General features: G+C 34.4%; 2 protein-coding genes and 1 long non-coding RNA gene across 5 annotated transcripts in view; 1 reads left to right on the top strand and 2 right to left on the bottom strand.

The window, feature by feature from the left end:
• The first annotated feature begins 1,516 nt into the window (after nt 1-1,516).
• LOC129753805 (paired box protein Pax-8) overlaps nt 1,517-26,569 on the top strand; it is a 53,211-nt gene continuing 28,158 nt past the window's right edge. The window contains exons 1-2 of one of the 3 annotated variants that reach the window (XM_055749661.1): nt 1,517-1,702; nt 13,349-13,403. In XM_055749661.1, the coding sequence (XP_055605636.1) occupies nt 13,352-13,403 (52 nt within the window). In that variant the 5' untranslated portion in view covers nt 1,517-1,702; nt 13,349-13,351. Of the gene's footprint in view, nt 1,703-13,342; nt 13,404-26,569 lie in introns of all 3 variants that reach the window. The other 2 variants (XM_055749655.1, XM_055749666.1) reach the window with 2 other exon arrangements.
• On the bottom strand, nt 20,211-20,640 carry LOC129753832 (uncharacterized). The gene is made up of 2 exons (XR_008738958.1): nt 20,502-20,640; nt 20,211-20,428 (listed from the first exon to the last, which is right to left on the bottom strand). It is a non-coding gene; the product is annotated as an uncharacterized LOC129753832 (long non-coding RNA).
• LOC129753823 (uncharacterized) lies at nt 21,697-22,584 on the bottom strand. The gene is made up of 2 exons (XM_055749675.1): nt 22,446-22,584; nt 21,697-22,326 (listed from the first exon to the last, which is right to left on the bottom strand). The coding sequence occupies exons 1-2, from the start codon at nt 22,527-22,529 to the stop codon at nt 21,856-21,858; spliced, it is 555 nt and encodes a 184-aa protein (XP_055605650.1). The 5' UTR covers nt 22,530-22,584; the 3' UTR covers nt 21,697-21,855.

Here is a 26,569-nt window from a genome sequence, read left to right as displayed (position 1 = left end):
TCAAAATTGTCAAAATTGTCAAAATTGTCAAAATTGTCAAAATTGTCAAAATTGTCAAAATTGTCAAAATTGTCAAAATTGTCAAAATTGTCAAAATTGTCAAAATTGTCAAAATTGTCAAAATTGTCAAAATTGTCAAAATTGTCAAAATTGTCAAAATTGTCAAAATTGTCAAAATTGTCAAAATTGTCAAAATTGTCAAAATTGTCAAAATTGTCAAAATTGTCAAAATTGTCAAAATTGTCAAAATTGTCAAAATTGTCAAAATTGTCAAAATTGTCAAAATTGTCAAAATTGTCAAAATTGTCAAAATTGTCAAAATTGTCAAAATTGTCAAAATTGTCAAAATTGTCAAAATTGTCAAAATTGTCAAAATTGTCAAAATTGTCAAAATTGTCAAAATTGTCAAAATTGTCAAAATTGTCAAAATTGTCAAAATTGTCAAAATTGTCAAAATTGTCGAAATTCACAAAATTCACAAAATTCACAAAATTCACAAAATTCACAAAATTCACAAAATTCACAAAATTCACAAAATTCACAAAATTGACAAATTGTCAAAATTTTCACAATTGTTAAAAACGTTAAAATTGTCAAAATTGGCAAAATTGACAAAATTCACAAAATTGTCGAAATTGACCACAAAATTGTTATTTTTGACAAAATTCATGAAATTCACGAAATTCACAAAATGGTCAAAATTGTCAAATTTGTCACAATTGGCAAAACTGTAAAAATTGTCAAAATTGACAAAATGGTCAAAATTGTCAAAATTTCAAACTCGTTAAAATTGTCAAAATTGTACAACAGTTTCCAGGAGTAGGATTCTGATATCTCATCCGTTATTTTCTTCTATGAATATTCTTACATACTTTTAAATCTTCTAATCAAATCTATTTCTTTCATTATTTTTATTTTGAACTTCATGTTCGATATTAAATACATATAAGATTATCTGAAATCTGATATCCATTTGTTTTGAATCGAGAGAATTTGTTATTTTTAATTTTAACATACTTTCCATTGAGTGATTTAATGGAACGCGTGGTTACTCGTTCAACTCAACTGTTATACAACTTGAAATCCTGCTAAACTTGCCTCACTCATCAAACAGCTTTCACATATTTAACCAACATTTTTCCAACATTTGCCATCACTTTCCAATGGGATTTCTGCCATCTACAATTCATAGGAGTATCTCAAGTGTGAGTCACCCGAGGGTGGTGGAACTCAAATTCTGCACCACCTCACCTCTCACAGATTTCCCTCGTCTAAGTTTGAAAGTGGAAAAACGGAAAACAACTGATGCGTAAACAAACCGGATCTCACCACTGCCGGCGACGGCACGGTTGGCGACGCCTCGAGTGTTTCCCTAAGCTGAGCGGAGTGTTTCACTCATCGAGTGAGCGGAAATATGGAAGAGTTACCCTCTCGCGGTTTTCCTTTCTGCCATCGCATCGCAATCGAAGGATGCCATACAGTGTGTGCCTGTATTAAGGTGACAACGAGTGCCGAAGAAAGACTTCGAAGAGTCTCACCGCCACCCTGCTGAGAACAAAAGTTGTATCGTGTCGTCCTCCCTGTTAGAGTGAATTGTTAGAGCAAATTTTTAAAAATCCAAACCTAGTGTTAATATTGTTAGTTCAAATTTAGTGCCAGTGAAAACTACTCGGAATCGAAGCTGGAACACATTTGTGCCAAGGTGCGAAAAGTTTTCTTTCCCTGCTCGCTAGAAATATTACGAAAATTATTCTACCGCATCCTCCCTCTCGTTTTTGACAGGACATTCGAGGTTACAGTTTGGAAAGATGTTTGCAGCCACTCGCTGCCACTGAATTGCGTTGCTGATGCCAATAAAAGTTCGATCGACATCCTGAAGTTTGAAAATGTGTTTTATTAAAGAGTCAATCTACGAGGTCCGATATGCTAATGAGGTTCTGATCTACGGGAAAATGTTCCCACACTTTTTTGGGAAAATTTTCCCCCTTTCAACCCGAACCAGTACAGTGGCAGGAAAAACCGATGCAGGGAGCACGTGTTACGGTTGAGTGGCTCTGGTACGCGCCTGTCAGATTGCTGGAATCGCTGTTCTGTTTCGTATAGAGGGCCCCCCAAAAAGCGCGCCATAAAATTCGAAACGATAGATATATGTATGAACTTATAAACAGGGAAAGGTGACCTGTGTCCTTATCAGCTCTTTGAATGGCTGATGTTGGTTCAAGAAAGAAGTAAAATCCAAAATTTGATTATCCGCGGGCGGGTTGACGACGTTGTCCCTTCCTACGTGGTGCATACGTTTCCGCTCCCCTGCTGAGGCTAGCTTTGCCGATGGCAGGACAATTGCGTATGTGCATTTTTAATAGAGTAGGGTGGGGTAAAAGTACGAGTCGGATAAAAGTACGTTTTGGGATTATCACAAACCGAGAACAGTAAAATTCAAAACTCTGGCGTGGATTGATAGTGATTTGGATTTGGTCATGAACCAGCCATAGTTTGTTTTAGTAGAAATTGAAAATACTCCGAAAAATGAGGTAAAGTAGCTTTTTTGCTTGAATGGTGTAATATTTCAAATAACGGCAAACATGTTTGTGCATTCAAAGTCTGGCTTTCAATGAAAGTTTTGATGTTTCTTTTTAGTTGTTTTTAATCACTATCAAATGCCGAAGAAAGAATTTAATTACTATGTCTCTGTTCTGCACAATAAACTGTGAATCATAAGAAACCTTGAAGGGGCAAAAGTACGAACTGCAAATGGGGCAAAAGTACGAATTATATACAGGGTCTACTGAAGTAAATCTGAACGGAAAATTTAAACTTCTGTTTTAAATGCTCTGGAAACATCAACGCATATTTTTGTTTCTACAAGACTTGCTCGCGCGAAAAATTGCTCAAATACGATGAGAACTGGATTTCGAAAACGTGCTGAATATGGACAGTTGATGGAGAACTCATAATTCACGCAGGTTAATTGCCCATGCATAGGATTGGTATCAGAAACGAACAAAGAAGCTGCTGCAGTAAGCAGAGATTAATACAAAATCATTTTCCTGTTGACTTCATGCAGAATTGTGGAATTTTGAATGGTCGTACTTTTACCCCACATCATTCGAACTTTTGCCCCAGATGTGGGGTAAGAGTACGTTTCGATAGCAGTAAGGCATTTTCAACACTGCTATCAAATGCGTCGATCAGTTATCTTCGTAATTTTGTAGAAGAGAGATAAAAGTCTAAAGAACCAAATGCTGTTCTTGTTTTTTTGGAAAACAACTGGCAAAATTTTCTAAAAATAGGATAGCACTAAGGTCGTACTTTTACCCCACCATACTCTACACCTAAAGGACATCAAAGGGAAACGTGAAGGAGTGCTTTTAAAAAAATAGACAACTTCCTCAAAATAGAAGGAATGTTTTGATGGGCATCCAAGATTGCATTTCCAGTTTAAGTTAAAATTTTAGAAAAAAAAAATTTTTTGGTTGAAAGATCTTTTCTGAATATTTGCAGCTTTATTTAAAATTTCAGTCAACAAAATAATTCTGCATTTATAAAAATCCCTTTTTAAATAAGCTTTAAACATAATTCATAAGCAGTTAGTTCAAATCATTTATGAAAAAGCTTTCAGTTTTCATAAATTTTTTCATAACTTTTTCACAATATAATAAGGAAAACCTTTTTTTTTGTTTGATATTTTTATTATACAAAAGAATCTTCTTTAAGAACTATGGAAAAAGATAGACCTAGTATTCAATAAATCAAGCTGTTCAGAATTTAATCATGAAGCCTGATTGAGATTTAAAAGACGGAATGTTTCAATCTATCTAACGAAATGTAGTTTTATTAAGATCGTATTTCGATTCATTAGCATCACAATTACCCAACACTGTTAGTCAATAAAAACAACAGTTTCAGGTTTCAGGTTTGTTTTGAATTCCGTAAAATTTTAAAAATAATCCAAGATTTATATGAATTTTGAAGCTTTATTCACTCACTCTGATTGAATCAGTTAGTTTCACTTGAAAGAATTTTTGCATATCAAAATACCATTCGTACAATTTAGTGTACAAAAATAATCCCAAAGTATTCCCTAAGAAGCTACCATGAAAAAAGTTATGTAAAGTTTAAATTCGAAAATACGAATAATATACTTTTACCTCCATCAGGTTAAAATTTTTTAGATTTTCCGGTGTCCTTTAAAAAACTATATTGCTACTGCTAGCTTTAGAAGAAACCAGTTTTCTAACATAAATTTGTTCTTTGACACTACCGCTTTTTGTTCTAATGGATGTCGGTAAATTAAATAATATGCGAAGTTTAAATTTAAAACGTGTCATTGAGCTTTCATTACTTTCTGCTGGTAAATGTGCATCTATCGACAGCTTTATTTTTTTTTTTTTTTGTTTTTTGCGCGTGATTTTTGTGCGAACCGCAACCGCAAAGTAAGGTTTCTATGCATTTTTTTTTTTAATTTCAAGTGAATACTGGCAAACATTTCTTCTTATTAAAATTTTTCAGACATATTTTTTCTGCCGTCAGACCTTTCATACCTTTTTAGTTTGTTAAGCTCCTTGGAAAATTTTATATGTTTGGAAAATTGTTCAACTAGCAATATCTGAAGAGTGTCAAATTAGGCGTAAAGCACTTAAACTACTTAGGCTTCAACGAACTACTTTTTAATCAGATACATTTGGAAGTCTTTCATCCCGACTATAGCCTATTTTTTTAAAAGACTCTAAAAATTGTTACTCAAAGCCACTGTTTTTCAAATTTTGATATGGTCTGTTACATCTGCACGACGAATCCTGATAAATTTTTTATCAACTCAAAATCGTCTCCAAATTATTTAAACTAGAAGTTCTCATAATAAGTACCAAATATCATCTAAACCACGTGGTTGTTGAATCTTTATAATGGCTTTTCAAACGGGGCACAGAAAACGCCGATTTTACTGATTTTTTTTTATTTGATGTCACTTATTTCAAATGATTGAGTTTTTTATCTGGTTGAATAATCCTGTATGAGAAGGTACATTGACAAAAAATGGAGCTATTTAATACGGTTAAAATTACTTACCGTAATCCGCTCTTGAGTGTCAATATCACACCATTGGAAGCTTGGCGGCTTGTGACTTTATTCGGGGGCATCCAAAAAATACAATTTATTCGGGGACGGGGACCCTCAATGAATTCTTGAAATCTTTAATATTGCATAATTACTTCACTCTGTTGTGGTATGAGCCTACTTGGTTGAATGATTCGACTGAATCAAAGCAATCGAAAGATTCCTTTTAATTCAACCACGGTAAATGAAAAGTTCATATACCAGTATTTCGATAGCAACTTACTACCTTCTTCAGTGAACGTTTTCGATTGATTACTTTTTTATGGACGTACCCTGAAAGCCCAGGAAAAAAAACTCCCTAATCAGACCTCCCAAGTAACAATTTAGGTTTTCTAAGGGACTTCCTACCAACTATAAATTAAAGCTATAAAACCACGGCCGGTTATATAAGGATCAATAAAACTGCAATACAACGCTTAGTAGCACAAAAAGGCCCTTCTGCAGTAGGTTCTGTAGCGCAAATTATAAACCTTAGTAAGCCAAAACAAATTCAAAAGCTTGTCACCTGCTCCAAAAGCAGCATGTGACAGGATTTTGTTACGCAGCCTTGGAATGGGTATTATCCCCCAAAATTGGATAGAATGGTACAGTAGTATAAGATAGGTTAAAAGTAAATAAATAGATCGATAATTGTACAACAGAACACTAAACAACATACACAACAGAACACGAGCAACGAGATCAATTGTGGCCAAGAATCAATTGATCATGAGCTATTTTTCCGGTTCAGGCTCAAGATATCCCATAGAGCACATCCAAGCCAACCTAACCTGACAGCATGATCAAATCTGTTCGACAGAAGGGAAAAGAAGGAACACTAGATACGCAGATCCAACCCTGGAACGATTACTCGGGATTGCTGTTCTCTCTTCTACCGATCGATGATCTCAAGAATACAGCATCCGAGAGTGGAGATGACTGTGACTAACCCAACAAAACAGAACAACACTAAGCGAAACGTTACCAGTTGAAGGTTCAGCATCAAGGAGACCATTTGCTACCTGAACCCTAGTAGTCTCACTTTCAGCTGTTAATAAAGTATAATTCATATAGTTCTGTTCAAAGTGGAAAGATTATTAAGTGCACGGCAGGCTGATAAGTAAGCGGTTCAATTCACATCAGGTTCGTAGTGAAACTTGAAACACGTATAGTGTCTACATAGTGCTTCTTATCAACCCACAGCCTGGATGGAGTACTGGTTCGTTTTAACAGTCGGCATGCCAAAATGACGAACTAGTTAAATCATAATGCTAGGAGTTAAAGAGATCGGTAAGAAACCTAGAGACAGCGGTAATGAATATTAACTAATGCCTAGATTGTGGGCTTATCACGCAGGCCTATTATGTTTAACCCCAAGTGTTGTGGGGCGGAGGTGGTTGCTGCTGTGCGTCTGAGCGATGGAGTTTCGGCCATTTCGAGCTCGTCATACAAACCAAGCGAAGCCGGCAAAACAGGGAACATAGTGAGCGGTCCCCACTCGCCTCTAGGGGCTTGAGTCAGGGACTGCCTATGTTTCTATTCGCTTGATGACCAACGAAGTTGAACCGAAACCAGCCGAGGCTGGTAGAGACATCATACAACGCATCCGGATGCAGGACTTCAAGCCGTTCGTCGAGGGATACACAAGTACACACTACACTGACACTCACACAGAATTAAGGTAAGGTAGTTAGTTATAAGAGCGGGTTGGGAAAATGGGAAAAATCGGGGAAAATCTTAACTTAATACAATTACTTAAAACAATTTTTTTTGGATTCTTTCATTGTGTAATGCTGAAGCATTGTATCCATCTTTTGGGATTTACTCGGGTTAGATAAACGTTTTAATATCTGATGTTGAATCGCGAACCTGTCCATGAAGCCGAAGACGGGCCAATGCCCCTTCCGGCAGGACTTTCTTTTTTGAATAATATTTTGTTCTCTGGCTGAGATTTTTGGCCGGTTTACAAGCTCTTTATAAATTGCGCTTATGAAACCTATTGATTATATTATTTTCATCTACAAATAATTCTGCTCCGGAATAAGGATCCTGGTAATAATTTTTAAAACAAATTAATCTCGTTCAAAATAAATATAAAAAAAAATAAAACACAAAGCTAATACCTGTTCATCATCATTTTATTCAATAAATAAATGTTATTTTCTCATCCTGAATTTTCTTTACCTGTCGATTTTTCTCTTGCCCTTTCAAATTTACCGCAAATAGGTATGAGAAAATTTGAGAAAAATAAGGGGCCTGCTGAAATTCGTCCTTTTTAAGAATAAATATCCGATTAATCGGATTGAATGAATTTTATTTTCAATTTTAGAATCTTTCATGTGAATGGTAAACATTTTTTCAACATTATCACAGTCGCAAGGATGTCCAAGCTCATAAAAACATGAACAAGATAAGTGTTTTTTTTTCTAAAATAGATATACATCGTTAATATATTCATCATTATTTTTCGTACAAATGGCGGTAATATATGAAATTAATAATAGTCGATATTGAACGCTTAAAAAACGATTTTGTTTTTTTAAATTATCTACTTATCGAACTAATACACTTTTACAAAACTTTTTTGTCTTATTGAAGAGTGTGGAATTACAAAAAGAACCTTGAACGGCATTCTATAAACCGACAAAGTTATATAGCAGTCTGTGAGCCTTTCCTACAAAACTGCTTTAGGCTCGATGCGTTTTTTTTTGAAGCATTTTGTTAATTCTTATAAGTACAAAACACTTCAAGGCCCTCTCGAAAATATTACGAAAAGAATATTACATGTAGGTACCTTATAAAACTTTTCGGATTCAAATAATGTTGACGGTAGAGGAATTGATAATCAAATAAAACTTTCAAAAAAATTTGTTTAAAATTTTTATTATTTCAAGAATTATTTCACAATGTTTCATCTACATAGGAATGTTTTTCTCAAACTCATCCGTTGTTGTGCCAGGCAAACGCGAAAACACTTATTCCTTCCTTTGCTTTCGAAAGACATTCTTTGTTGACGTTTTGGTCGATTACTGCATAACTTTCTTTAATAAACCCTTTATCTGGCCAAATACCCCTTACAAGCTTATTTTGGCATATAGAGGGATTTGCTCCATATAAACGTTTTAAAAAGGCTACAATCAGTCAATAAGCAACATTTATAAAACAGAAGTTTCTTGCAAAGACCTTATAAGAACAAGGGTACTGAGAAAGTATATAAAAAGGCTTTTATAAATCAAAACAGGTTTGTATGAAGGTATTTCTTGACTTTTTCAAAAGGTAAATATTTTGAGATATAAAAATGTTTTATAGCATGCACAAAGAGTCAAATAAAAAATTGATCAGAAAAATTTATTGCTGTTTCATAGATTGACTTTATAAGACGCTTGTAGCTGTCCTGGAGTGAAGTCGTGAAAAGGTTTCCAATGAATACATTTTAAAATAGTTATCGGTATTATACATCACTTATAAAACTCCTTGCAAAAATTATAAAACCTATTTTACTTTTGTGTGTTACTTGGGCTTGAGTGTCTATTTGACACTCCTCGTTTGAAACCACTATATCTCTCTTGTTTCTCAACCGATTTTTACAAATTTTATAGTTTTGTAAACCTTTGGTTTTGGAATGTAAATCAAACATGATTTTCAAACATTATTCACCTACAAGACATCAACATGGGAAAAAACATGGTTCGGAAAAAGACCGTAGATCAGCTACGAAATGCTAAAAAAAATATTCATTTTGTGTTCTAGAAAGCTGAAGTGAAAAGCTAAACGTTGCTAATACGGATATATTTTTTTTGAAATTTTTAAAGATCGTAACCCCAAAGAATGTAAAAAGCTGGTGTAAAACCCGTACTTTTCAATCAATGAACCGTCCAATTTTTTTCAGTCACACATGATAAATTATGAAAAGTGGATTGGAAAGTTGAAGTTATTTGGCATTTTTAAAAATTTCAAATGTTTAAAAATTTCAAAAAATATATCCTTATGTGCAACGTTTAGCTTCTCACTTCAGATTTCTTGAACACAAACTGAAATTTTTTTAAGCATTCCGCAGCTGATCTACAGTCTTTTTTCCGAAGCATGTTTTTTTCGGTTTTTTTTTTCTTAGACTTTTAATAACGGAAAATGGAAGTGTTGTAGGTTAATATTGTCTGAAAAACTATAAATTTTACAATAATTGGTTGGGAAATAAGAGAGATATATTGATTTTAGTCAGGAGTGTCCAATTGAGACTCCGGGGACTGTGACGGGTAAAAATTTCAGGGACGGATGAATGTTAAACACAGCTCAAAAAACAATATCAAATTTATTCAAATTTTTTTTATCATTAGGATTTGAACAGTTTGCTGTGTCACGATTGGCAAATCGTCCCATGTATCTACCCCAATGTGAATTGATAGATTTTCACCTCGTTTAAACAACTCTTAAATTCTTAGTTTGAGTTTACAGTTGTTTTCGATTGTCGAAAATCAAAATTAAAAAAAAGTTCAGTACGGAATATTTGACAACATATTATTTTTTCAAATTTATACTCCTTCTAGCAGCCTTATGGTGATATTCCTATGAGTTTTAAGACATAAACTTTTGTTGCAATCTGTGATAAAATGCGTTAGTTCATTAACAGGATGTTCAATAAGTTCGAATGCACTTTTTTATCCGTTTTATTTTTGGTGAAGCAGAAGCAGATACATTATACATTTTTTAGAACTATCATCAGATAAAGCAATTATGTTTGCTAAAGAATTCATTTTCATTTTATTTTCATACCTATCGAGGTATTCGCTCGATAATCGGACCCTGTTTGGACGAGAAGGGGCGTCCGATTATCGAAAACGTTCGATTACCGATGGTGTATGGTGAAAAATCGTTATACCGTTCACATAATCCGTTTTTCATCTTCAAGATAATATATCAGTTAAAGTTAGAATGAATACACTATTATTGGGAGAATTGTCACATGTGCACACATGCAAAAAACACTTTGCATAGCCAGCCAATGACTTTGTTGATTTATATGGATTTATATAACCTTGGCAACAAAATTTCATGCAATTATTCAAAGCTCTAGAAAGCAAAGCCTGCCTTTTTTAAAGGCTTTTTGATGGATTAAGATTTCTTATTTAGAAGTGGTTATAACTTTTGTCATGAAATACCAAGCTTATTCTCATGTTACCAAAAACTGAAGCTTAAGAATAGGAAAAAACATAAATTTTTAAACAATCATCATTTCAAGCTTATTTAAATTTCCTCGATGATTTAATATGCAACAAATTCTTTTCCCATACAATTTTCCATACTAAATTTAACCGCGTTGCGCTAATTCAGGAATCAACCAAATCATCTCAAAGTTAACACTGATGCTTGGAGACCCAAAACATATGGGTCATACTTATCATATTCCAGAAATTAATGATTCCTATTGTAAAAATTCTTAGTTATAATTTTGAAGCTGAATCCTTGCATTTGAACTTATTTTTATTTTTGAAGTTTGAACTAATTTAGAATGCAAATTTTGAATCGCTTATTTCACACTGTTAGTTTTGGACGCTGCACAGAAAGAAAAATGTAATCTTACATGACACTTTTTTGCAGCCTCGTCACAGAAAATATGAAAAAGAGTATAGCATCTTGACATTTGCGATGAAATTAACTTGCAATTTCATGTAAATCTCAGTGAAGCAACTTTCGTCCGTATTTTGTTTTACCTGTGCGTGTGCTGTTTGTTTTTGTTCGAGTTGGAGCCTCCTCCCGGAGGTAGTGGGGACAGAGTTATTGAGTAAGGTAAGTGAAAATATATCAAAATATCGTTTAAAGAAGTGATTACACTGTTGATTAGCTTCTACCATTTGTTTTTTTGCAGAAGTCCGATAGTTGCCTTCGATGTCCTCCGGCACCTATCATCGTTTCCGTCGCTGAGGGAATCGAAAAAACATCAACTGGCGTTTCTTCAAAGTGAATAGTGTGCAGTGTGTAGTGTTCAAATCGGGTAAAATGTTTGTTTGTTTTATATGATGTAGTTGTTGTTTTAAAAAAATAAAAGTTTTATAAAAGAAAGCCCGATCTTTTTCTTATTGGATAAATAGCCATATACCTAAGGATGATACGGGAAATGTAAACCTACAGTAACAAAGCAGTTGAATGCGATGGGAAGTTTACATGAATTAAGCAGTATTTTTTCATGTAAATACTCGATTCCTTTCTACCCATGCTGTTGCATGTAATGTTACGAGGATTTTTCTAAGTGTGTGCATTTCAAATTCTGCTTTCCTTTCTCTTGGAAATTTACACAGATAAAAAAATGTAACATTACACTACAAGTGATTTTACATTTTTACACCGCCGCCGGAAAATTTTGAAAAAGAGTATAGCATGTTTGCCTCTTCAATGAAAATTACATGTCAATGCATGCTTATTCCAGCGTCAGCGTCAGTTTGTCAGATTTGTTTTGTTTTCATTCCTGTTCGTTTCAGGTTTCTGCGTCGGCAAAAGTTTTTAGTTTTTTCTTTCAATCTGACCGTGATTGCTGATTAGAGGTAAATCAATATCGAAAATAACTGAGATTTGATTAACATTTTCACCCCAATTGCTGTTATTTACAGGAAACTGTTGCTAAATCCCCAAAACATCAGAGCGCATAGTTGGGGCCCAATTTTCTGCTGTCTTATTGCACCAGCCGTCGTTTCCGTCGTCGGGAGAATCGTCAAAAATTAACCAGTATTTGAAAGTTGAAGATCGGTGTAAGTGGTTTTATTCAATAAAAAAGTGTGATCAAAGTTCAATAAAAGTTTTTTTCTGCCTCTAACCAGTGACTTATTTATTTTGCGAAAATACTCCTGTCCAATAAGATTCATGAGATGTGCTAAATAATGTAAATGTACAGTAAACAACAGGCTTGAGCGCTACCGGGAATTCACATGAGTTGTACAGTTTTATCACACGTAAATGCCCGATTCCTTTCTACCCATGTTGTTGCATGTAAATCTACGTGGATTTTTCTAAGTGTGTAGGCTTATTTCGCGAATCACATAACATGACTTGCTAGTCACTTTGTCCTTCAGGCTTCGGGAAACGCTTCAGGAAAGCAAAGTAGTTTCAGATGATCTCAGAAAACCTATTGTAGCTCATCCGAGCTAACATTTCTATCCTGAAGAGGATATTTCAGTAAGCACTAGAAGGTGAAATTTGACAAGTCACGTCAGGTGACTCGCAGAATAAACCCTTATGTCTATCCTTTAATCACCTTTAATGTTTGCTGCTTACAAAGACGTCACGAATATATTCGAAAATGTTATACTAAAATTTCAACCATGAAATTGGATATCTTCCCAACTTAAAAATTCTAAACATATTTAAAATTATAGTTGAATATTGAAAATGATTTAGAAATATTTTCATTAAAGTGTTCAATTTAACATAACTATTCGAATTTCGAGAAATCTGAACTGAGTTCTGGATCCTGCTTTCCCAATCTGAATAAACTATCCGTAAACTCTCGGGATAGAGTGCTCAACTCACTTAACTCAGGTAGGTAAAATATTTATAATAGAGAAAAAGGGGATCTTTAAATAATAATTCTATAGGCAGCATTCGCAACCACTTCCCTGTGAAGTTTTAACTTCTTTTACTCTTGCTAGTCTTCTACTTCACGATCGATTCTGATCTGATCCAGCAAGAGTCCCTTTAAATGCAACCTGTTGTTGTTAGGTTGGCTTGGGTTGGCTGCAGCAAGAGGTTCGCGTCCCTCGCACCTCAACTGCCAACAACAGCCATTGATGCCGACCGAAAGTCAACGACACCGAGAAATATCCGATTGCAGTTCGCAGAACAAGGCGCAACAACCAGAAGTCGATGTCTAGGGACTTTGAGAGAGAGCCCAACAATAAAACTGGAAAAAGACCTCCAGAATCGGCGGCGCGGCATCATCAGTAGCAAGCAGCCGAAAACAGTAATAATAATAACATCAACCAATTGCTGCTCAACCTGCTTCGGCCGTCTGTTTGTTGCCCTTTTTCCAGCTTTTTGCTGAACTCCCTCCGGTGAAACACAAACAACAAAACTCCGGATGGAAGTTCTAAAATGCAAAACGATGACGATGAGGTTCTCTGTGTTGTTGTTCTCCTGGATGAAAAATAAAACTAACGATCAACCGCAATTTTCCCCCTTTTTGCCTCCCGTTTTTCGTTTCGTTCTTGTGTTGTTCTTCGTCTTTTCCCCCTTCCTCCCGCTTTTTCTTGTTCCATTCCAGCTGCAGACAATGCATTACAATTCATTCAATTGTAAGCAGAACATCCTGGAGTACTACACCTGTACGTATTAACAAAAAAAAAACTAAACTGCTACCACAACTCACTTTCTGTATGTATCCACACTTTTGTTTATGTATGATTGTATGTTGTATGTATGAATGTATGCGAACACACAACAAGTACCTACCTATGCTAGCACACTTCCTAGTCGCGTCGAAAGCACATGGAAATCGTATAAACGTGAACTTACCTCCTGGTGTTAAAAAAATTCTGTAAGGCAAAAGGTCAGCTCCGGGAGTTTTTTTTCTGTTTTTAATTTGAAGGGTTCAACAAGTGTATTTCTCTCCTGTTATGTACCGAAACCCCTCACACTGCTGTGTGGGAAAAGTGCGCGCCACTTGTTCTGTGATCACGCAATATTATGTGAGGGTTCAGCTACAACTCAACGGTAGAAAAAAACTGAAAGAAAAAGGACTCGCGCGCGCTCTTCTTACCTGTACCTACCTATCTAATCTTAACTGCCAACGGTCTTTTTTGGCCCACATTTCTCTAAGAAACCGAGTCCCGCGTTAAAGTAGGCGCGCATAGCCATTTATTAACCATCTTCCTTCCGCGTGCGCCCGTCCAGATGCACATTAAAGGCCTACTTGCCATCTTGAAAGACGCATGGGTTGCTATTTGGGACCGCGCTCACTGGCTCCTGAAATTACCTGACGAGGTCTTCGGTTTTGTCGGAATTTTGATTTATGTACAGTACCTACCTATATATTTAAGAAACTGATGGGACCTTTAATTGAACGAATTCTAAGGGATTGTCTTTCTAATGAACTCTTCCTTGCATTAGTTTCCGTTAGAGGGTCAATTTGACACTCCTGACTAATATTCATATCCAGCCATATCTCTCTTGTTTTTAAACCGTATTAAGGCTATGATCGTTTAGAATCCGGACAGTTACAAACGTGTGTATTTTAAAAACTATTCATTTGATCGAAAAACTTTCTATGGAGGAAATGCAGGTGTTAATATGACATTTAATGTAAAAATATATTTAAAAAATATTTATCAATGATTTCAAGAAATACTCTAACTTTTTCATAAAATCTCTTTTTTATCTTTGCACACTTTTTTCAGTCATGTATTGATTTATTTATTTTTACCACAGAAGCAAAACCTTTGCAAAATCATAATATTTTACACAAACTCACCTGGAAAAAGCAATTGAATTCTGGTTGGAACCTTTTCATGAGTTGGTATCTCGAAAAATTTGAACTCTTAAATCTGGTTTAAACATAATTTTTTTGTCCATCAGAACACATCTGTCATATTGCGTAAAAAACCTGATGCATAGATTGCGATCTTTGGAACTGATCATTATTAGTTATTTACTTGGTGTCCATAAGTCAGGCAACACTTTTTGCCAGCCGGAAATGGATTTTTTGCATTATTTAAGGAGTCTGCATTCAGTTATCCCCAATAACCATAGACTTTTTACCATATTTAAGATAAAGGGTTGCACTCCGATGGTTGGTTCGAACTTCGTGTGGATCCTAGAGTGGCTCTTGAACCATTTGGTCCGAAAAAAAATCAACAGTTCATGAGCTTTCAAGTCAACAATGAAGAATTTTCGAGGCGCAAAATGCGCAAAAGGAGCAAATTTGTGCAAAATTATTTTTACCATGTCTTTTTGCATCGTAAATATCTCAAACACACGTTAACTTAAAAATCTACCAAAAATAGGCAAGATAGTCCTTTCCATAAATACCACAACGCTACTGAAGTTTTGCGTATCCGTTCTCTATTAACGTAGCTATCACCGAAATAAAGTTCCGAGATACTAAATGATCAAGCCTTATACAAAATTTAGGAAATCTCGTAACGAAACTCAAATATAATTTTCAGACAATATTCAGGCTACAGCAATTCATTTATACGTTATTCAAAGTCTAAAAAAGACGAAGTAATATTTTTCGGAAAAAGGCTATAGATCAACTTAAAAATGTAAAAACAAAATTTCACATAGTGCTAAAAAAGCTGAAGTTAGAAGCAGAGTTTTGCACATGAGGATATATTTTTTGAAATTTCCACAAAAAATGTAAAAAAGTGAAAAAAAAACAAACTTTTCAAAGAATGAACTGTCAAACATGTTTCAGTTACATTAGAAAAATTTTGAACAACATCTAACATTTTGACATTTTTAGATTCTCAAAATGCAAAACAGGTTGCGGAGGGATTTGAGTAAATTGAAGCAATATTTTGGCAATAAATTTATATTCAATAATAGTGTGTTTCGCATTTTGAGAATCCAAAAATCCAAAAATGTTAGATTTTGTTCAAAATTTCAGTTCAATTTTCGAAATTTGTCTACTGTGATTATTGGTTTACATTTTAAAAATCTTATTTTATTTGGAAAGCTAAATTTTCCTCAAACTTTGATTTTTTAAAGAGGCCACAAAGCTAGAAATAGGAGTTGATATAGAACAAAATATGATTGCACCATCTAAAAAAAAGTTTTATTTAAAGGATATTTACATTGAAAATTTTGCAATAAAGTTACCAATAAATAGACCTGTTGAATAGGATCAAGAAGAACGAAGAAATGTGATAATAATCTAGGATTGTAATTGTATCAGGTTAGGAATTTCATCAAATAACAATTTCGTGAATATCACTTAAAAAGCAGATCACACTAGTCAAAAGTGTTTCCTGGTCAAATCTTTCCATCCACACTCCAAAACAAAATTGATTGCTAGGATGCAGAGGTGACCTCGGTCCAAAAGCGTAAAGTTATATCTTTCATCAATTTCTCTATTTTTACAAACTATCTATTGACTACTAGGACGTAGCCGGCGCCGTTATTGATGATCAAAGAGAGGTCATCAGTACTAAATAATGAGTATGAGCTACTAATCAAAAATACCATTCTTGTGACATTTGTACAAACCAGAAGAAATCATTGGCAATGTGGAACTCGTTCTACTAAGCCACGCCTGTGATGATGGATTTCAAAATGCATTTATTGTAGAAAAATTAAAAATAAACAATTATAGTGAGTGATTTTAGTAAATATTGATATTGAAACATTTCGGGTTCATATAATCAATAACTTCATTTCAATCATGTGCTTTTTCCCTTTTACCCTTGTCCTTAATCAGGCCGTAGAATTTTTACACACAAGCCTGCGTCCAACTGTTTGGATTCGTTGATTATTGTTCCCACTTCATCATAAACAAGCAGATATCTTTGTCTTATTCAACCGAATCGTTTTTTTTTTTACAATAGTATAAACGTTCTGTGGCATAGGTCCAGAAGTGGATGGCGGCAAGCAAATTGACGCGATTTATACCGATATTTCGGCGGCATTTGATTCTGTAAACCATGACATTCTACTGAAAAAACTGGTTAGATTGGGATTTTCCGAACAATTGTGTGCGTGGATCAGAAGCTACCTAACGGATCGGCGATTGGCTGTAAAAATAGGTTCTGCTGAATCCTCGGACTTTATTCCGAAGTCTGGGGTACCCCAAGGCAGCAATCTGGGTCCTTTATTGTTTACGCTCTTTTGTAACGACATCAACTTGGTGCTGATTGGATGTGGAGTTCTCCTGTACGCGGACGACCTGAAAATATTTTTAGTCATAAACAGCCAAGCTGATTGTTATGAATTGCAACGCTTCTTGGACGCAGTCGTGAATTGGTGCCGTAATAACTTACTTATTTTGAGCGTTGCGAAGTGCTGTATTATCTCGTTTGGGCGTAGGAAAAATCTTTTCATGCATAATTACGATATTCTGGGCGAGCAGTTGCAACGTGTTGAGGAGATAAAGGATCTTGGCGTTTTGTTGGACAGTCATATGACTTTCAAGCGTCATTACTCTGTGGTACTCGAAAAGGCAAACCGAATGCTGGGATTTATTATACGTTTGAGCAAAGAATTTACTGATCCAGTGTGCTTGCGAGCTCTGTATTGCTGCCTGGTGCGATCGATTTTGGAATCTGCGAACCTAGTATGGTGGCCTTTTGAAGCTTCATGGAAAGCGCGTTTTGAAGTCATCCAACGTAGGTTCGTGCGTTACGCTCTTCGTGAGCTACCTTGGGAGAATCCTTTGAATTTACCGCCATACGCTCATCGTTGTGCCCTGCTTGGACTTCATACGCTGTCGGATCGTCGTTCCATCGGTCAATCGCTGTTTGTGGCTAAGATACTTCGTAACGAAATTGACTGCTCCTGGCTACTTTCTCGCTGTAATATTTATGCTCCAGAAAGAACCTTGCGTAATAGAAACTGGCTCTCTCTGGAACCCAGAAACACGAGCTATGGCAGCAACGACCCTCTTCGTTCCGCAAAAATGTGCTTTTTACGTTATTATAATGTCTTCGACTTCAATGTTTCTACTCCAACTTTCAAACGCCGTATTGAATCTTATTTAAGTGACCAATTAAGAAATTAAGAAAAGTATCATGTAATGTGCTAATAATATTAAGTAGATCATTAAGACACCTATTTCAGATGATTTTAATTCAAATAAACAACAATAAACAACAAGAAGTGACTAAACAGATTTTCTACCACACATTAGACTCTTGTTCTACTTTCACGATGCACAATTTTGTCTCAGCCAATCACATTTTATCACATTTGTAAATAATTTTTGTCACATTTATATCTCGTTTATGTGTGATTTAAAAATCTTCAACCCAAAAACCGGGCAACATCCGGGCAAATTTGGCAAAACCTCAGAAACTATTCAACAAAAATCAAAAGAAAACACTTGAAACGTTATATTACACAGGGGAACAGAATTTTTGGTGCCAAAGTTTCAATCACTGATTTTTCAAGATTTAAGCATACTGAGTTCAACACATTTGTCAGATTTTGTCTAGCACCTCTAGTTGTCGTGATAGAACGAGCAAAAATTTTTTAATTGATGAATTTTGGGTAGAATCGATCTTTCATAACTGCTAAACTAAGAAACCTAAATGGAAACTAAAAGCTGATTTTGAATCAATTCATTATCCTTCATTCGATCAAGGATTGTAGATTATCTTATTTTAGAGATTCAACATTAAAAAAAATAAATTCTACATATTTTTGAAATTCTAATAGATAAGAAAACAGCTACCTCTCAACTCTGATCTCTCTTCAATTGTCGAACAGCTACCTCTGGCATCGTTCAAAAAAGTCATGGAATATTTGATTTGAGCTCGTTTAACAACTTTGGGAAGACTGCTAAAAAAATTACCTTGAGGTTATAAAAGTATCAAAGATTCAATTTGGTTCAAATTCCCGTTTTTTGCAAATTTTGAAAAATAAAACCAAAAAGCGAACTTCAACAACTTTTTTCTCAGAAGTCTTCGAAAAAGGTAGGCCATGATTCGTTGCCAACGGACGTGTTTTAATTTCACTTCGTCGGTGAAAATTATATTTTTCAGTATTTGAGTGGTAAAATTGATTCAATACGTGGAAACAATTTAAATACCGTGATTCCAAATGTGTCAATCATTAAAGTAATCGTCGGGTCTGTACCCAAATTTTGTATTAAATATCCGAGCAAACCCGTATAAAACCGGGCAATCTGGCAACCTTATTCTTGAAACAAGTGTGCTCTAGGACTCCGAACCCCGATTAATCTTCCTTTTGAGGGTGGAAGTGGGGTTTTTTAATAACAAAAATTAAAATTTTTGAATGAATACATTTTGATTTTCTTTGCTTCCCATCCTTGGTCATCAACCATGGATGTAGCGCCATTGCTCTCTCTTGGAAAGAAACACAGAAAACAAAGAACATTATTGAAACATACAAGCAATTTTGGAATTATACCCTTTCTGAAGATTTCATGGTAAATAATAAAGAATTCATTAGGCAGAAAAAAAGGAAACAGTACGCGCAACAAAATCTGAAATTTCGAAAAAATCCCACATTGTTGCTTCAACCTTTTCCAAACAAATCCACAGCTTTGCAATCATCTAGGTTTCTCTTATTTTGAAACTAGTATCAGTGTTCGAGTCCTAAGAAAAACGATGTTCATAACAAGTTTTCAAACCGAATTTTATGTCATTTACACTTTATTTGAATAAGACGATTCATCGAACTGTTGATCCAAAAATTTGTGGTAGAAATAGCATTTGAATCTATCATATTGCCAATGCAGTTGAAATCCGAAATTTTCGCGTTGATGATTGGCAACCTTGCCAACCAGTGACGAAGAACAATTCATTCGGCAATCGGCAACCCTTTCTTTTGTTTGGTTGCCACACTTGGAAGATGTTTGACAGGTGTCTGGTCATTATGAAATGTCGTCAGTGATGTCGCCGTCGCTGATGATAACGAAAACGCCGGTTTGGGGATTCAGCGACAATACTCTACAATAAAAGCTATTCAAGCTTCTTTGTCAAATACCAACTTCAATGGAAAAGTGGTATCATTTTTATTTATTTTTTTATGCAAACACATGACACTTATGTATATTAACACTTGACGTTTTTTAAAAGAATAGTTATAACAAGTTTGTGGTTAAAAATGGTGTAGAAAATCTCATTCCATTCATCCATGTTTGAGAAGCAGCATACGAATTTCACCTTGTCTCGTATTCGTATCTCGAAAAACTCGTTTCACTTTATATCCACAAAATTCAAACGGAATTTATCACTTAAATCACTTTATTTTGAAACATTCAATTTTTATTTTTGATATCAAAATTCAGAGCAAACGGAAAATGCGTGCTCTTAGTTTTACAGTCGCCTACTGCGTGTACCAAAACAGAAACAGTAGGTTCAAAAATTTAAATTTAGAATAGTTCAAGAAAAACAATCCCAGAGATGCCCGAAGCTATGTGATATACTTTAATACCTTGAAAAATTAAAAACGTATTTCTTGCGCTTGATTACACGTCCATATTTACTCATCATCAATGTAATAATCGAAAAACAGTGATCGACCCAAAGTTTTCAGCGCCTTGGAAACATCATTGACATCATACCGGATCGCAAGTTCCAACTTCTTCAACGCAAGGGCGAGCGCTGGATCTTGAATCAACTGACCTACCCAAGTCCCAGTTGTCGAAGTCCCATTCATGTTGTGATGGTTGCTGCAAGTTGTAAATCGAAAAATTAACTTCCGAATAATAAGTTAAAATAAGAAAATGATCGAGTCGAAATTACCGCTTGAACATAACAGCAACACAGCAACAAAGCAGTTGCCAAAATAAGCAACACAAATTTCCTTATCATTGTTCAGAGAAATAAGGAAAGTCTTTAAATCAATCGTCTACAACTTAACAAGTCTACGTACGACTACTGAGAAATGATGAATACGATTCACGTGTTCAATTCTTAAATACCTCCTTAGGTTGGTTGTAATCAGTAAAACTGCATCGAAATCAGTGTCGAATTGATCCGCAAAAATTCACATTTTTTCCACATTTTTGTTTCACTTCTAGACCATTTACGTCACAGTTATGTCTCAAATTCATCTTAGGGTTAAGTGAGGTAATTATAAACAAACGCCCTGAGCGCTGTCCTTTTGGTTATTAGACTGAGTTAATTCGGGGCCATTTTGAATTTATCAAATCCTGGGGTCTAGAAAGCTTAATTTTTGTTCAAAACACATCCATGTTTTTTGCAAAAAAATCAAGTAACGTTTACATGAGTAAGTTTTAGCTTTTAGGTTTGTAGGGGACACATAAATATTTTGTTCTGACAAATTAAAACATCATTTTTGTTAATGAGTCGAGGCGGTCGAACATATTGACGCCTCATTAACAGTGCTGGAATACCACCGTTAAAAAACTTAGCTCATTTTTGATGCCTAATACCTTTTTATTTTAACTGTTATCGAAATGCAGTCTTCGGATGAAACATTTTTCATAATTTAACCCGTTTTTGAAAGAGATCGGCACACGGAAACCAAAGTTATTGATGAAAAACTGGTTTTTCATGTTTCTCCCGAACAAAATGTCTCAAAATCTTATACAAACTTCAGGCTCGTTGAGCGACCCCTTTCCGTGATCCGATCTCGCCCAAATTTGGCATGAGATCTTGTACTAGGCCAAGGATCAATTTAAGCCTGCAGCGCATAACTTTTTCAAAAGTCGAGTCATTTGGAGCACTCTAATGTACAAGCTCAAATAAAAATATTCCAGAAACCTGTGTGAAATTTCAAATGCTGTTTTAAGGCAAGCCGTTAGAAATTGACGAGAAACAGTGCCGTCTGTTGCGCCGTAGAAAAGTTATGAATCAACTTTGGAAGTACCTACCTCATTCTCGAAAGGGTGCTATCTTATATGTCCATAAAAATAACTGGATTAAATACAGAAATAAAAGAGTTTTCGTTTGGCAAATTAAATATCAAATAGTGTGCTGCATTAACTTAAAATCGTTTATTCAAGCCATTTTCATTTATAATGGGATATTTGTGCAGACCTTGGCCAAGAAATGATAAGCATTGAGCTGCAGTGCATGCAAGTGCGATAATATAAAATATTCTTTTAAATTTAAGTAGGTTTAAAACACTTTACTAAACATCCGAAGAACAGTCATTTGCTTTCAAATCATATTGAAGCACGGCAGTCTCGCTGTCATAATTAGAATCAGAATTTTGTGGGCGAACTCCTCTGGCTTTAAAAACTTTAGAAAAACTTGATTTAACATTGTTATTTATCAGAAAGCATGTGTAGTAATCAATCGCTTTTTTGGAAGGCAGCTCTTGTTCGCAGTCCTGAATAATTTGATTGACTTCCGAGTCCTTGTCCGTTATTTGGGCTGCATGAAAATCTTGAATGATTTTATCCCCATCGATTAATCCTTCATCGTTGACATAGTTTAGTAGTCGGAAGTTGCAATTAATGTAGGAGTCTCCACTTGGGGTGTTGTCATTTGCTTCCAACTTGAGGATCTGACAAAGCGTTTTTTGCGGTGTCTCTGACGTATAGTATAAACCTTCGCAGTAATCGAAAATCGATTGGCCAGATTTTTGCCAATTCTCTTTCTGAAAAGCGAAAATTTCAATTATTATTTTATGTCCAAAGTCATTAAAATTTATCCATGTCTAAATTTCAATGATAGATCATCGTTTTTACACACAATTACACTTAAAATGAATCTTACCAACTTTTCAGCGAAACAACCCCCAATGGCCATCAATATAATGGCAAGCAAGGAAAAGTTCGAAAAAACACGTAATTGCTGCATTGTGGTATAAATATTTCTGATATCGAACTGAGAAAGTAGGCCTTTTATATCTGTACCAGATCAAATGTGAGACACATGTAACACATTTGATCAAATAGAGACATCTTCTTTCTTCTATTCATGGACTTTCAACCTTCAATGACACCTTGCGGAACTCATTATTTATCCGATTGTTTTGGTTTTAAAACTTTTTTTTTCAAATAGTTGCTTTAGTCAATTAATTACTACAAAACAACAGAAATATTGAAATCTCTTCTAACAAACACAAAATCCACGTCATCGTTCAAGATTCTTGATCTGCTGATTTTCTTATATCAAGTGGTGCTCAGAGGAGCTTTCGAAGTCAATATTAACATTCCATTGGAATTTTCAATGTAGGATTTGTTGGCATCAGTTAAACAATTGCGATGTAGAATATTCTAGAATGAAAAATATATTCTCATTGAAATACAAATTAACATTATTTAAAAAAAAAAAAACATTTTGTACATATTTTTTTAAGTCAAATTAACATTTCTAATAAAATTTTCAACTTTTCAAAAAAATTTCTGATGAATTATCAACTTTTCTATCTAAACAAAAGGAAAGTCTTGGAAAAATTCGGAAAGAGTAAAAAATAGGTCATTTTCGAACATGTTCTCTTTTTAGACCTGAAATTAACAAAAAAAATTGTTTCAAAACAAACATGCTAAAGTTAAGTAAGCTATCAAACCCTAAACAAAGTAATTTCTGTAATCCATAATCATAATCTTAAATTAAAAGAACATTTCGGGTTCTATGATTCAGGTTGATGTGAGTAGTGAATCAAGCTAAGCTAACATTAAAAAACAATATTCTTCAACGTCATAGTGCTTCCAGCCACTTGATCTTTCCACCCACAACCATTTATCGAATATGTGCTCCTAAGAGCAACTCTGTCTAATTTGCCGGAGTTGGAACATTTTCAAAACAACCAACAGCCTTCCAAAGCTGCTCTCTTCAAGCCCTTATTTACCGAAGCAGGAACAATTTCAAAAAGTTCTCCAACCACCAGCAGTTATAACTGAAATGTTTAATTTAAAAGCTCTATTATTTCTGATAGTTTTAACCGAAAAACAGCTAAAACTTCCGAACAAATTTCAAAAATTTTATAGTTTAAAAAATTTAAAAAAGGTCGATAGATTTGAGAGAATGAACCGCAAAAAGTTCGGTAATTCTAATCGAACTACTGATAACTTTTAGCAAAATCAAGTGGATTCGTTTTATATTGTTCCCATTTCATCATAAACAAGCAGATATATCTGTCTTATTCAACCGAATCGGTTTTTCAACAGAAGTATAAACGTTCTGTGGCATAGTTCCAGAAATGACTAAATGATTGCCCGGTTTAATCCGGAATTGCCCGGATATTTGATACTAAATTGCGGAACAGTCCGACCCAGCCCGGTTGCCCGGATTCCAATGAAAAATGCCCGGATTTTGCCCGGATTTATTCACTTTATTTGGTAAATTAGCCAAAAAAGAAATTAAATTGTTTTGTAATTTTTTTTTTACTTTGACACTAAAACAAAACATTTGGAGTAGATTTTGCAAAAAATAATCAAGAAAGGATTTTTCGAAGCCTAAAATACGATAGGGGAGAGTGGGGATACTTGATCTCTTTTTCATATTTTCACCATATCTTTTTGGAAAAATTTAGCAACTCGCACTCTTTAACATTTTCTGACAACGTGAAACTTCAATTTTCTATGCTCCTTAAATTAGAACTATACTTGAACCCGTATATGAACTAGAAGCATTTTCGTGGGAGTAAAAAAATTGCGTTATTTTTGAAGTTAGGGGAGACTTGATCCTTTATTCAGGAAACCCTAATCCATGGAAAAAATCAAACAAAACCCCAAGATAGAATGTTAATTGACTATTCTGGTCATGTTTCTTCTCATTTAACAATCTATAATTGTCAGAAAAAAATTCTATAGCTTATTCTCAACCCTTATGACATAGCATACTTACGGGCGCAATTTTTTATAAACAAGAAAAAATCAATTATTTTAGCCCTTTTCTTCAGATAATTGATGGATGAATATTAGCTATTGGATAAATATTAGTAATCTCGTAATTAGCAATGACTACGATCCATTGAGAAGAAGAATATACCGGGATCATTTGTACCCATATATTAGGGATCAATTGTACCCAAAATCAACATTTTAGAAAACTTTTACTGAAAAAAGTTGAGAGTTTTCCATCACTTTGAAAATATTGTATTTTGAAGTTCATTTTACACTCGAAAGATTGATGTATTGGAATAAATATTTTTGTTATTATATTTCCATGTTAAGAACATTTTTAAATGATGAAAAAAGATCTTTAAGCCACATTGGGTAAAATTTTCAAACGAAGTTCAATAACCCAAAAACTTATTTTGTTAAAATTCCATTAAGTAGGGGAGAGTGGGGTATCGTGGGCCATGGGGAAACGTGGGCCACTTTTAATATCTCAGATGTGTATTGAGATAAAAATCTCAAACCAACTGTCATCGTAGTCGCTTTGCGTGAGGATATATTCCTATATGTTGTTGATTGAAATACGCATCATATGATTCTTTTATTTATCAAGCTAAAAAAAGTTAGAAAAATTTACTAACATAATTAACCCTCCAAAGCCGTTCGGGTCAATATGACCCGAAGCGCACATTTCAAACATCTTTATCATCATTCCAATATACTGATGAACTGGTAGTTTTGACAGACCAAGTATGTTCTATGAAAATAATTATCAAATTAACGCCAAAAAACTAAAATTTGAGTTTTTAAAATCGGTTCATAGAGAAATGAAATACAGTTAAGCAAAGCCGAAGCTGGATGTCGTTTTTTTAAAGTAAGACTTTTTTCTACCGGAAGATCTGTCATAGCGGTAAAAACTTTCATTGGACCCCAACATATCTATAAATTGTCGGATAGATGGATTCTTGACAATTTCAAACATCAATGAAATAATTAAATACAGAAAAGCTGTCAGAAGTTATGAGTATTTTAAAAATAAAATTGATTTTTCGGACTTTTAACTTTCCGAACCAGTTTCTTAAAACCTGGTAATACATATCGACTTTATTTTGAAATGTTGAGTAATAAGAATAAATTACCTACACAATGAATATAATATCATCAAAATCAGTTACCATTTACAGCCACGAGAACGAAATCAAATTACAACTCATATTTCCCCGAAACGGATATTTAGCGAACGGCTTTGGAAGGTTAAAAAAACATCCGCTAACTTCATCGATGGGGAACCTAAAATGCATAACAAAAATATGCTCATACGCTTAAGATCTTAGTTTTGTCATGATCTTTCACATGGAAAGGGAATTTTTGATGGAACATCAATAAGTCACACAAACGCAACCAATTTGCAAATCAAGCCTGTGGGGAATCGTGGGCCACACATCTTGAATAACCTATATTTTTATGTTTTTATACACATTCAGAACTTAAAATACGTTTTACCTATCTGTTTCTTATGCCAAATAAAGAGTTAGGAAAAATATTTTATCCATCCTATATAAGAAATTTTGCAAAAACGTTCGCGAACCAGGTTTTGGAATCTATGCGATCATACACAGTTCTCTTTTTAATTTCATCATCTGAAATTGCTTTAAACTAGCGAAATGAATTAGGAAATCACAGTTTTGGGTCAACTCATAAACTTTGCATGTTATTTGGCCAATTTGGATTTGGTGGCCCACGATTCCCCACCATTTTTCATAATCCAAAAAATATTGCTTTTTTTCAAACAGTCAAAATTTGGAGAAAATAACTTATTTAAAATTTAAAAAAAATACCTTATGATACCTTGAAAATGTAGAAAACCATACCATTTTTTATTTTCATTTTATCTTTTATAATAATGAAGTTATAGAACAACGAAAAAAAGTGGCCCATGATTCCCCACTCTCCCATACATTTTTCTAGAACATTTGATCTTTGTACGACATTCCAGTTTGGAGATATAGCTAAGGAATCAAGTATCCCCAGGGATCAAGTATCCTCATTCTCCCC

The sequence above is a fragment of the Uranotaenia lowii genome, chromosome 1 (assembly GCF_029784155.1).
Source record: "Uranotaenia lowii strain MFRU-FL chromosome 1, ASM2978415v1, whole genome shotgun sequence".
Taxonomy (NCBI): Eukaryota; Metazoa; Arthropoda; class Insecta; order Diptera; family Culicidae; genus Uranotaenia; species Uranotaenia lowii.
Note: the sequence above shows the minus strand (reverse complement) of the source record. Positions and strands in the feature narration are given on the sequence as shown.

What these genes read in the sequence shown, in the direction of transcription:
- LOC129753823 (XM_055749675.1), bottom strand. Translation starts at nt 22,529, where the DNA reads ATGCAGCAATTACGTGTTTTTTCGAACTTTTCCTTGCTTGCCATTATA. An exon ending in GTTGTTTCGCTGAAAAGTTG is followed by an intron (nt 22,327 to 22,445) that starts GTAAGATTCATT and finishes TTCGCTTTTCAG; the next exon opens with AAAGAGAATTGGCAAAAATC.